This window comes from Tympanuchus pallidicinctus, unplaced genomic scaffold (genome assembly GCF_026119805.1).
Source record: "Tympanuchus pallidicinctus isolate F22 unplaced genomic scaffold, pur_lepc_1.0 scaffold1, whole genome shotgun sequence".
Lineage (NCBI taxonomy): Eukaryota > Metazoa > Chordata > Aves > Galliformes > Phasianidae > Tympanuchus > Tympanuchus pallidicinctus.
The window spans coordinates 88787569-88799645 of NW_026294618.1; the positions used below are offsets into that span (position 1 = coordinate 88787569).

Consider the following 12077-nt stretch of genomic DNA (forward strand, 5'->3'; position numbering starts at 1 on the left):
ATCTTTGTTGCTACTTATAATTCCAGGAACTTATTTTTTTGACCCAAAATTCCTGAGACTTGGTTTTCTGTGAGATAGGTTTGTTGGTTCATAGGTGGTAAGATTTGAATGTTTTCTCAGAGTAACAGGAAGCTGTATTAAAAGATCTGTATTGCTTCAGATTAAACAGCAGCAGAGGAGCACTGTTTATTTGAATAGTTACTGTAAGGTATTACATACAGAGAAACTGGGATCTTGTATTGAAAATGCACAATGTAGAAAGCATTTTCTGAAGAGCTGCTTGCACTAGTGACTTATCAGCAAGTGAGGTATAGCTAAGTCTTGCAGCAAGGCAGGTTTTCCTACATGTTCACCACAGTTAGCAGATAGCTTAGCTTTCAGGCTCCTGGTAAGTATTCAGTTTTAAAGTTAATGAAAAAGATTATAATAATCTTTGTTTGGTCTCTGTCAACTGTAATTCACGTTTCGGGCTCTTCATTGCAAACAAACAAAAGATCAAGGAATCAAAGAAAAAAAAAAAAAGGTGTTCTTAAAATGTTTGCCTGACTTTAAACAGCAAGGTTTTAAGCAAAATATTTAATATTTTATAGTTCCTGGTAGAAAATTGTGAGAGCTGGATATGTCAAACTATTGAGGTATCTCTTGCCAGGACTTAGGTATGGCATATTCATATTAAGAATTTCTATAAGAATCTTAAGAGATGACATCACATGACTGACCATGAGGGCTGTAGTTGTTTTAATGCTATCATATATGGGTCAGTTTTCAGAGTCTGGGCAAGATCACCAACCTGCGAAATTCATGAAGAATATTCCTGTTTAACTGAATGTGAAGGAGACTGAGTCCCCTGTAAGTACTCTTCAGAAATTATATATATATACTACATATATGTATATCAAACAGTTTTCATCTGAGAGAGTTCATCTGTTTGCTGTAAAAGAATTGGAATTATAAGTAGTGGCTCAGAAATCAAGCATAAGCAAATGTTTGTCTACAAATTACATCCAAAGAGTCTGGCCAGATTTTATTTTACTGAGCATAATACTCCTTTGTTTGTGACTAGGTATCTATATTTACAAGTGGAGCCATATTCATTCTCTTTAACACTTCTCCATATATTCAGATATTTTAGATGATATATCAGAAATTCCACAAGAAGGTTATTACTGACATATCATCACATTACTTAAAATAGTATTGCTTGCCTATTGTGTTAGGTGACCATTACGACACTTACGTTTTCACAAGTATTGTAACCAATAGACCTGCTTTTCTGTGCGAGTATAAAATTTCTGATTTCTAGAGTATAAATATCTGTGCTATTTACATTCTTGGAAGGATTTACAGAAGGTGTAAACAGTGTGCCCTAAACTATTGCCTTCTGATTTGCTTTGGAAAATCCACATGAAACTGAACTAGGGACCTAACTATCTCAGGGTTGTCTTTTCTGATCTAAAATTGAGACTTGCATGACATGGAAAGGAAGTATAGGTAGAGGAGATACAAAATTAAAAAAAAAAAAAATTAAAAAATACAGGAAATAAAATCAACCCTGCTGTAGACTGTTATTTCCTTCTTTGTCCTGTTCAATAACTATTGATACAGTTGAGAGAAGATGCTTGAGAGTCTGCTACCAGAACTTGTAGCAATGTAACTCCTCCTTCTTTGAAGAATTGCACATTTTGATCTATTCACTTATAGTAAAGAAGCTGTGATCTTTATAAGCCCTCTGGCACATTTGAGATGGAGTTATTCAGTCTTTTAGGAGACTCTGGGTAGTTTTGGTTCACATTTCTAAGTGTTTCTTAACTTCTTCAATCAGCTGTCATTTGTAAAGTACTTTGAAGATATGAAACATGCCATAAATGCCATGTATCAGAATTACTAACTAACTGATTTTCTTTTATGTGTGCATTGAGTATTTTGGGCAGGAAATAAAGAAAGAGCACGCACATGAATCAGAATAAGGCATGCTATGATGTGATGACTTGTTCAGAAGATTACTTAAAGAGAGCCATGAAGGGAATGCCTTATCTACGAATGAAAGCATGGTGACTTCTGAATATTACATCACCAAATGAGGAACCCACAAGCAAGACATAATTTCTACCGTAAGTACTGATACCATAAACTAGTATTTAATTTAGTTGAACTTTGCTATTTGCAATCAGTTTCCATGGCTTGAGGTGATGATGGATTAGAAGGAATAATTAAATTAACTGATTAAATGCCTCAATGGCATATGTATCAGTTATAAATAATGGCATCTTATTTTAGTTCTTTTGACATATTGATAATTTTTTTTTTTTTTTTTTTTTTTTTTTTTTTTGTATTAAAGTCTGATTAGATATAAAGTTGTGTATAAGTTGAAGATTTGCTACATCTGAATGGTATTATTTAGGAAAATTGCACCAGTTATCCTGTGGACTATTACTGAGAATGCTTCTTTGGGAAGTTGGACATCTCCTTTGATATAAAGACAAATCTGCCCATAATAATGTGCATATTTATTTCCATATAGCAATGTAATGGTTAAGTTGGAGCATGGAAAGTAGGAAAATGTTGAGTAATGGGTATTTACCCAGATAATCAAATCTTACTTTCACATTACTGCATTAATGTCCTGCTGAGATAATATTGGAGGTCCTCCTGTTTTTCCTGGGGAATTATCAGCAGGTATATAAACTTTGGGAAGTTTTCTTAAGACCTGAAGGAAAACCTATCCCAAAAGGAAGACAAGAAAAAAAAATTATGCTCTACTGCATAAAATAGAAAAATCTTTTGCAGATTGGGGTGTATCAAAAAGTGTGGCCAGCAGATCAGGGGAGGCGATCCTCCCTGTCTACTCTTCCCTGGTAAGGCCACATTTGGGATGCTATGTCCAGTTCTAGGCTCCCCAAATAATAATAACAATAAAAAAATGAGTCTCCTAGAAGTAGTCCAGTGGTGGGCCGCAAAGATGATTAAGGGCCAGGAGCATCTCCCATATGAGGAAAGGCTGAGTAATCTGAGTCTGTTCAGCCTGGGGAAAAGAAGGTGGACGGAGGATCTGATTGATAAATATCTAAAGGCATGTAGGAGGCAAATGGATGAGGCCAGGCTCTTCTTGATGGTGTGTAACAATAGGACAAGGAGTAATGGCCTAAAACTTGAACATAGGAAGTTCCATACAAACATGCAGAAGAACTTGTTTATGGTAAAGGTGACAGAGCACTGTGACAGGTTGCCCAGAGAGGTTGTGGTGTCTCCTTCCATGAAGATATTCAAGACTTGCCTACCTGTGCAACCTATTGTAGGGTGCCAGCTTTAGCAGGGAGGTTGGACTTATGATTGCTTGAGGTCCCTTCCAAACCCCGCAATTGTGTGATTCTGTGATTTCTATTCTGCTTGATTCAGACAACAATATTGCACCACAGGTTTCTGAATTAGAGATAAGTAATGGAATGTGATGTACGAGTGTTTCATTTGTGAGTAAGGAACGTTCTACCTGTCTATCTGAAATCTTTACCGAATATAAGAGTAAACATGATCTCAATATTTTTCGATTAGGGACACATTACTTATCTTCATAATTGAACCTTCAATACCATCTAATGGAAAATGATTATTTAAAGCAGTTCAGTTATTTACACAATAAGTGTTTCCTTTGGATCACTATATATGGTTCTGTGTTCTGAAAGTGAATAAGATGTGCATTTATTGAAATGCTTAATTGTTCTGAAATTGTCTTTCAAATTACTTAAGTATGGTGCTTTTTTTTTTTTTTTTTGAAGGACTACTTTTCCTTGAATTAAGTCCTTTATTGTATATTCCTTTCACTGCTTTAAGGTGTGCACTGTGCATGTAAGTGCTGAGGTTAGAATTACTGTTAAAAAGCTTGACCTATGGTGATTTCTCTTTGTTAGATGCTCCTTCATTGTCTGCTCTCTCCTAGTATCAGTGACAATGTGTTTTTCTCCAAAATTATTTTGACTTTGCTTTCTGACCAATGTTAGAGGCTTTAGATAACCAGTTAATCATTATCTTTACATCTGAAGAATGAGTAGTTTTGAATTTTTAGGAAGCTAATGAACTCAAGTATTGAATTCTGAATACCAAAAACAGCTTCCACTCTCCAAATAATTTTCTGTCAAGTTTTACCCCATGATCTTAAATGGAACAGAAAGAACTTGGGGATAGAAGACAACTTGGGTAATTTATACTGAAGTACCAAGGCAGCCATAGCACCCAAGTGCAGATGTTTCATAGCCTGCAGCACTGCTACAGACTGTTCATGACAAATGAAAAATACTTTTGCAGAGTCAGGAGGAGACCTCAAACAGGCAGAATGTAATTACCTAGCTAGAATTTGAGAAAGACTGCAGGATCACCTGGGAAATGAGGTGTTGCTTCCTGTTAGTGTTGTGCTGAATGGAAAACATTCTTAGATTTACTATACTGAATAACTTACAGTGCAGTCATGATTTTAAATGCCAGAACACTGAAGAGAAAAATGTTCGGTGTCAATAATTTTCATGCTAGTAAAGGAGCATAATGAAGCAACGCCGTGGTACTGCGGTCTGCATTTTATTTAATGGGTGAAAATAACTTCAGAGCAGATATGTGATATCTATTGAGTGAAATTGAACCAAATTTATATTTAAAAACAAAAGGTACTTTTCAAAATAAAATGAAGGTAGTGGCTCTTCCCTGCGCTCTGAAATAGGAGTTTCACACATGGAATTGGATTGGTAGGACACAGTCCTCTCCTGTATGGTTGGCATTAAATCTGAAGGATACATCAGAGTACATCTCTGAGGAGAGTTGGTGCACCACATAAAAAGAAGGTGTAGGTAAATATTAACCATGAACTGTAGCATAAAAACCCTTTCCTGTGGAAAATAACATAATGCTTATTAGCCAATATCAGACATGATTTCAACATTGTCTAACAGAGATTTATTCCATAACCCTTTAGTGTTATTGATGCTGTTACAGTATTTTCAGGACAGGAGTTGCAAAAAATGAGGAAGGTGAGGGTATGAGCAGAAATAAAGAAAAATCATAAACAGCCTAATTCCACAAAACCTCAACTTCTTTTTCTGACAGTACTGGAGAAACTGAGATGAAAGTCTGGTAGAGAGTAGAAAAAAGGAAATATTTCTGGTATTTGTATTAATTGTCGTGTTTGAAAAGTAAGGAAAAGAAGTACAAGGTAGAATTGGCAGCTATTGTTTGACCAACTGTTTACTTTGCTAGTATTTTTGCACTGCCTGTATCATGCAACTGCCAGATTGATGGTGTATTCCTGTGATCTTCATTCCATTGTTCCATTGATCTTCAAACTTTATAATTTTCTAGATTAGCTAAGGAGTCACACTAATAAATATATGGAGGCATTTTTCAGCCTACTACAGATGTAAGGACTTAGTTTGTAGAACTACTTAAATGTATTTTGGTTTAGGGTATACGCTTTGTGTTTCTCATGGCTATTGGTCAGAATTCTACCATAATCAGTGTTTTAAATTTGGAGATATACCATGTGCAGACCACATGCTGAAAACTGTTCGGGCAAAATAATGAAATGGGATTTGAAGGTATTTGAGTGGAAAAATAGATGGATTTTGTTTCCTAATAACTGTAAGATATGAAGTCTAAAAAGCTTCTAAGCAGTACTGACAAAGCATGTTTGAGAAGTAGAGGCATCACTTTGAGATTAAATAGTTTATTAATGTTCTCCTTTTATTTTAGTATGATTGATTATCACAGATAAAATACATAATAGTTTAATTTCCTCATATGAATAACCCCTTCCCATCTTTATTAATATGCAATCAAAGAGAGGATTTACTTCCTCCATCCACTTCTGTAAGAGAAGGATATTGCTCAATGCTGGCAGGCCAATTCTTTCAGCATTCAGCATGCTATAATACAGAGATCTTCAGTATAATGCAGTGAGACACAATACAACATGAAGACAAATACCTTTTTGGCATCCTTCCACCGTTTTATTTATTTTATGTGTGTTGTTCAATTGTGGGGAGAAACAAATATGTGATTTAAAGTAGTCAAGTCCTCTTTTTAGCAATTTCATCTTTTGACACAATACTTACTACATGGAACATTAGAGCGAATACATAGAATTGTGCATGCATCATTTTTTACTTACTCAAAGTGAGCACACCTTTCTTAATGGAGGTCAGAGAAGTCTGGGAGAGAGATGTTCTTACTTCTGTGTTTGCCAGTAAAGATAAAAAGCAGGTTAACAACAAGATGTAATATTCTGTAATCAAGGATTACACAGTAGTCTACTGCAAGTTTGATTTCTATTTTTTTCTTTTTTTTTTTTTTTTTCCCCTGCCTCTTCTTTCCTGTTCACAGAAGTTTAAGTCAGGATCCAGAAGTTTCTTTATAACAATTCACAGTTTTGCCCTTTTAAGTAAAAGAAATTTGTTATGCTGTAGCGATGGGTAGAGTAACTCAAAATACATCTTTGCCAGAGAGAGCTGCTCTCCATCTGTGCAGGGCACTTAATTTCTCTTGCTGCATGCTCTGTGTGTGAAATAGGGTCGCAAAGACAACATCCCCTTGCTTTTGACCTCCTTTACCTGGACTGAACAGTTCCTGCTCTAGGAACTGTTTCTTGATTTGTACTTCAGTACAAAACAAACAAACAAAAATAAAACAAAAGGATGAGGAGAGGCTCTGAGAAGGTACTACCTTTTTCCAACCATGTTCCCTTATTCAGTCTCAGATGTGATCAGTGCCTTCTCAGCTATATGAAAAGTTTGGTTGACAGCTTGTAGGGTCAGGAGGTTTAGCTGACCAAGACCTTTGTCATGGTGGTAGGGGAAACAACACAGAAGTAATATTTTAAGAGGCCAAGGTTTTGAGTTCAGTTTTCTTGACACTGGACTGCAGGGGCTTTCCACTCCCAGACCTCCTTGTAAGACAGAGGATGGTTAGAGCTTTCTGCAGTAAACTTTTTATCTTGCCACTATCAAACTAGGTCAAGCTGACTTCAGCACATCTCTGCAGTTTTCCATTCCCCTGTTCTTCAAAGACTTAAAGTCCTTTCTGTGCTTTGACAAAAGAAACTGCGTCCACTTCAGTAAAAATAAATGACAATTGTGACAGAGTTCTAGATTAGTATTTTAATCCTTCTGCTGAAGTGCAGATAATTCATAGAGCCAAATCTTTTTATTTATGTTATTACTCCTCTCTGAAACTTTAGTAATATCAGCCCACAGAAAGGACAGTTGTCTTTGATTCTTGAAATAAACCCACTGCACTGTAAGGATATTTAATTGACTAAGTAATCAATATTTAATTTTAATTTTAAGAAGTTCGTGTTCTATGTTATGAAACAGTGAGAAGGATTTTAAAAATTGCTATTTGAAATGTCTTTCACATTCTGCAAGTCTACATTGATCTATAATAGACATGCTGTTCTTAGCTGTAAAAAATGAAATTTCTTTGATGGTCCATAATATTTAAAGGAGAAATCTTTAACTACTATGTTTGTTTCAGAAAAACATGAAATTTAAAAACAAAGCTCAGGATGCATGAACTCACACGAGGCAACATGAAACAGTAAAATGCCAGCTTATGAGTCTGAAGCATCAGTTTTATAAGTTGCTTGTGCTCTGCCCCTTCTTGGAAAAATGGGTATATTTCAAAGAAAATAAGTTGATTTTAAACAATTTACTTGATACATTTGTAGATCTATGATGACACTTTCTGTGAACAACAATAACAAAAAAAAACCCACCACACACTTGCCTCTATGTGTTTAAAAATTAACCATCATGAAGATTGGTAGGTAGATTTCATTACTTCAGGATATTTCTTCTTGAAACTAATATCCAAAAGAATTGTGATTCTTAAAAATTAAATGTATGGTAGTAAAGTTCTAGTCTTCAACAGCTCCAACTTTGAATTTGGGGCCAAATTAAAGGCTACTAACATCATCTGGAGAATCTTGAGGGAAACCAATGATATCCCATATTAAGTATTAACTATGTTAGATGGAAAACACCTGGTCCTGGTTACATATTAAAGCAAAGCTGTTGCTTCATCTTAATTTTGAGTCTGCAGGTAGTTACTCCTAGATTTGAAAGTCCAAAATGTACCCTAATATCTCAGGTTGGATGTTAGATATATTTTATCTCAGAGTGGTAAGGCATTGGAGCCAGGAGATGGTGGAGTCACTGTCCCTGGAGCTGTTCAAGAAATGGGTAGATGTGGCACTGAGGGACATGGTTAGTGGGCATGGTATTAATGGGTTGATGGTTGGACGTGATTACCTTAGTGGTCTTTTCCAACTTTGATTCTGATTCTAATAACTCTAATATAGATCTAAATTTGTTTTTTGGGTTTTTTTTTTGGAGTCTCTAGGACTCTTGGCAAGTTAGGATAGTTATTTAAAAGCTTTGTTGTGAAATCAAGTGATTCAAAATATATAATTAGGAAACTATTTTGTTTACTTTAAGATTGGGATTAAAATTACAATATAAATGCTTTTTACCAATGATTTGGAGTGGTAAGAGAAACCCAGAGAAGGATAACATTTTTTCCACAAAACTGATTAGTAGTTTGAGAAGTTGTTCCAGTACAACAACACAGTGGACATAGATAGGCCAGCTGGAAAGCAACTTTAAAAACTTATCAACTATCAGGAAAAACTGAGATTATGAGTATACTGGTCTCCATACACAAAATCAATAGGATTCTACATATATGTCTACTGATTGACAAATAGAAGAAGCCCTGTCAACCCCATGTTCTAAGCCAAAATATGTTGCTTATTTCTTACTTAGTATTTTACTTGGACAAAGCCTCACATAAAAGGTGGAAACAATATTTTCATTCCATATGTTCCTTCTGGTACTTAAAGGAGGGCTAAATAAAAGATATGAAAAGACTCCTTATCTAAGAGTGTAGTGATTGGACAGGGGTAATGGCTTAAACTCAAACAGGGTAAATTTTGATATTCAGTAGAAATTCTTCACTATGAAGGAAGTGAAGCACTAAAACAGACTGCCCAGAGAAGATGTCCCATCCCTAGAAATGTTTCATACTGGAGGGGAATTGGGGCAGCCTGGTCTAGAGGGAAGTGAACATGGCTATGGCAAAGTGGTTGGAACTAGATGGTTCCTTCCAATCCAAGGCATTCTATGGTTGTGATTCTATGTTCATACTAAAAGTTTTATGTGTAGATTATTTAGGGAATAGTGCTAGATAAGGGAAAATGCCCATTGATTTGTCTTTAGATGTGCACTGGATTCTTATTTGGCAAGGTAAGGGCTCTATTTGAATTTTCTCTGTTGCATCTAATAATCTTTTTTTTTTTTTTTTTTTTTTCCACCGCTGTTCACAAAAACATGGAAATAAAAACTCCTCAGTGGGAGACATGCCTATGTAATGATTTTATCTCACTAATACTGCTGTTATTCCCTCAAACTTCCTATTTTTCTGCCTACTATTTGCTTTATATTTGTTTACAAAACAATTTGGTGTACTGTGTACACCACCAGTCTTATGAAAATGCTGACACCATACTCTGTTTTCTCAGAATTGTAACTTTATCTCCAAAGTACTCTTATGAGGCTGCTGCAGGATCCTTTCAAAACCTCACTGTGCTCCTGTTTCCTGGTTTATGAGGATAGCTTCTGAGATGTTACCTCACAGCACTAGACGTGAGAGAGTTGCAGAGACTGTGCCTGAGATCGAGAAATTGACTTTTGTCACATGGAAGGCCTGAGCTCAGATCATATCTCTGCCTAGGAGCACACAGCCTGAGGTTGTGCAGCCTCCATAGCTCAAGATGGTGGGACTTAACTATTACCAGTCATGTTTGAGCTGCTTTTCTCCAGTCCTCCTGCAGAAAAGGAAGCAGATCAGCAGGCTCTACTGACATACTCAGTCCTATTGTAGTTGGTATTTTGGAATATGAACTATGTTTTGCCATCTATCTCCTGAGTCGTAGTCATCTCTCTTCATACTGTCAGCAAACACAAGAGGAAGGACATGAGAGATAGTGATACTCCATAGCTTCTCTTGTTCCCTGAATTTGCCACTTGGATTTGAGCCCTTTCTGGGAGTGGCAATTACTCCTTAATGTGATCCCAAAGGCACTATGCCATGTTCTTACGACTTCCTGAGAAATGGTCAGATCTCAGCTCCAACAAAGAGCATTGAACAAAGTAGAAATTAACAGTATTTTTTTCTTTAATCTGGAACGTAGTTTTTGCCTTCGCTAAAATGTATATTAAAAGAAGAAAAATAGTCAAACACCATTGAAAGCAATAGTTAAATTCGCTGAAACCAATGTTTTGCTCCAGATGCTTCACTAGGTAGTTTTTCTCCATCATTGCCTGGGTACTGCACATGGACTGAATAATGATGTTTGGGTAGTCTTTTCATTAGCTGCCTAGGGTTGCTGTGAGTCTTGCTTCACTCGGCATAAATGTAAGCTAATGTTAAAGAATTCAAATAAGCTGATATATAACCTATGCCTTTTTACCAGTAGTAGGAAAAGATTAATTTGATGAAAACTTCAGAACAAGGAATAGTTACAAGTTATATACTCGTCTTTTTCTCTAAAAGAATATATTCTAATATTGCATTGGGAAAATCTGTCCTTTAATAATACATGGAGAAAAATACTATTTTAGCATCAAATAAAATTGTCAGAAAGGAAAAGCTGTATACTACTGATCTCGCAAAACAAACACTCATTCTGCTAATCCTGTATGCAAGGAGTCTTGGATGTTTATAATCAAGAATCTAGGTTTGCATATGTGTTTTGCACCTGGGCTGTTATTGTATGGTAAGATGAAGGCATGCAGATCAGGAATGAAATTCAGTATAAAATTTTTCTGTAAGATGAGTTATGGATGCTACTACTTCTGTAGCGGTCTGAGCACTTACATGAACATGATCTTCACAGCAAAAATATGCTTAACACAAGTGGAAAAAGTTGGTATAAATGGTCAAATCAAGAATTTGTGGAGAAAAAGTATGAAATGTCACTCAACAGAGATATGGCAGGAAACAAAAATGTACCAATACTCTAGAGGCAATGTAGTTTACATACACTGCAGTTTATTCAGCACTGCATTTTGCCTTAGCCAGCCATGGCTTGTGTATGTAGATGTAGTTATACTCTGTATTCTGTCTCATTTGCATTGCTACAGAGTTAGCATCCAGTAATAGGGACACAGGACACATATGGAAGATGAATATCTTCATCCAGGTTATGATGGATAGAACTAGGCAAGAGGAATGCACACCTGGAATAGTCTGGACAAGGCTGCATTACTATTATTTGTTGGCATAAATTTGAGAATATATATATGTGTGTATTTTGAGGTGTAATATGGTGTTTTCCATGCCAGAAGCGAGTTTTTCAGGGAAAAATAAGGCTCTTTGCTCACAGGAAAGCATTGATCTAATTGATATTTCTCATGGGAATCTGTATTTCTTCTCCACTATGGCCTCGGCGGTGCAAGTAGGCTACTACTTGCTAACACTAGGCTAGCCAAAGCACTCGATCAGGCTGATTAATAATGGTTCTTGAGTCTCCCATGTTCCCACTCCAAAAACCCAACCAACCAAACAAAAAAAAACATAAAACTACATAAAAGAGGACATTTTTATGGTTGGAATGATCTGGCTTCTGGCTATCTGTGTTGTCAGTGCACAAGCTGCTTTCTTGATTTAGCTTCAGCAGTTTACCTGTCTCCTTAGGTCATCCTCAGCACCAAAGAAGTCACAGTAGTCTCTGTCATCCATTAGATGACACAAAAGAGAAGGTTTTTGTTTACCCAAATTAAGAGTAGTTCTGAACAGCAAAGAAAACGAATATGGAAAAATCTTGAAATAAACCCCGACATTTAGATAACCAAATAACCCACAATCAAACCATGCCACTCTTCTTTCCCTTCTCTTCTTTCCTAACCCTATCCACAAACACTTATTTTGTTCCTGCTGATTGCAGTTCTGTCCCAGAAGTGGTTGTCCTTTTCACTATCACATTTTTTCTTTTTTACATAGAAAAGGCTTCTTCAGCAATTTCCAAACACATATTATAGCAT

The 12077-nt window shown here is 36.0% G+C and overlaps 1 protein-coding gene across 1 annotated transcript in view; it reads left to right on the forward strand.

Moving 5' to 3' along the window:
* Nucleotides 1-12077, forward strand: part of KCNK2 (potassium two pore domain channel subfamily K member 2) — a 118415-nt gene that overhangs the window by 20742 nt on the left and 85596 nt on the right. The window contains exons 2-3 of the mRNA XM_052681148.1: nucleotides 763-849; nucleotides 1920-2111. Coding sequence (XP_052537108.1) covers nucleotides 2078-2111 — 34 coding nt within the window. The 5' untranslated portion in view covers nucleotides 763-849; nucleotides 1920-2077. The remainder of the gene's footprint in view (nucleotides 1-762; nucleotides 850-1919; nucleotides 2112-12077) is intronic.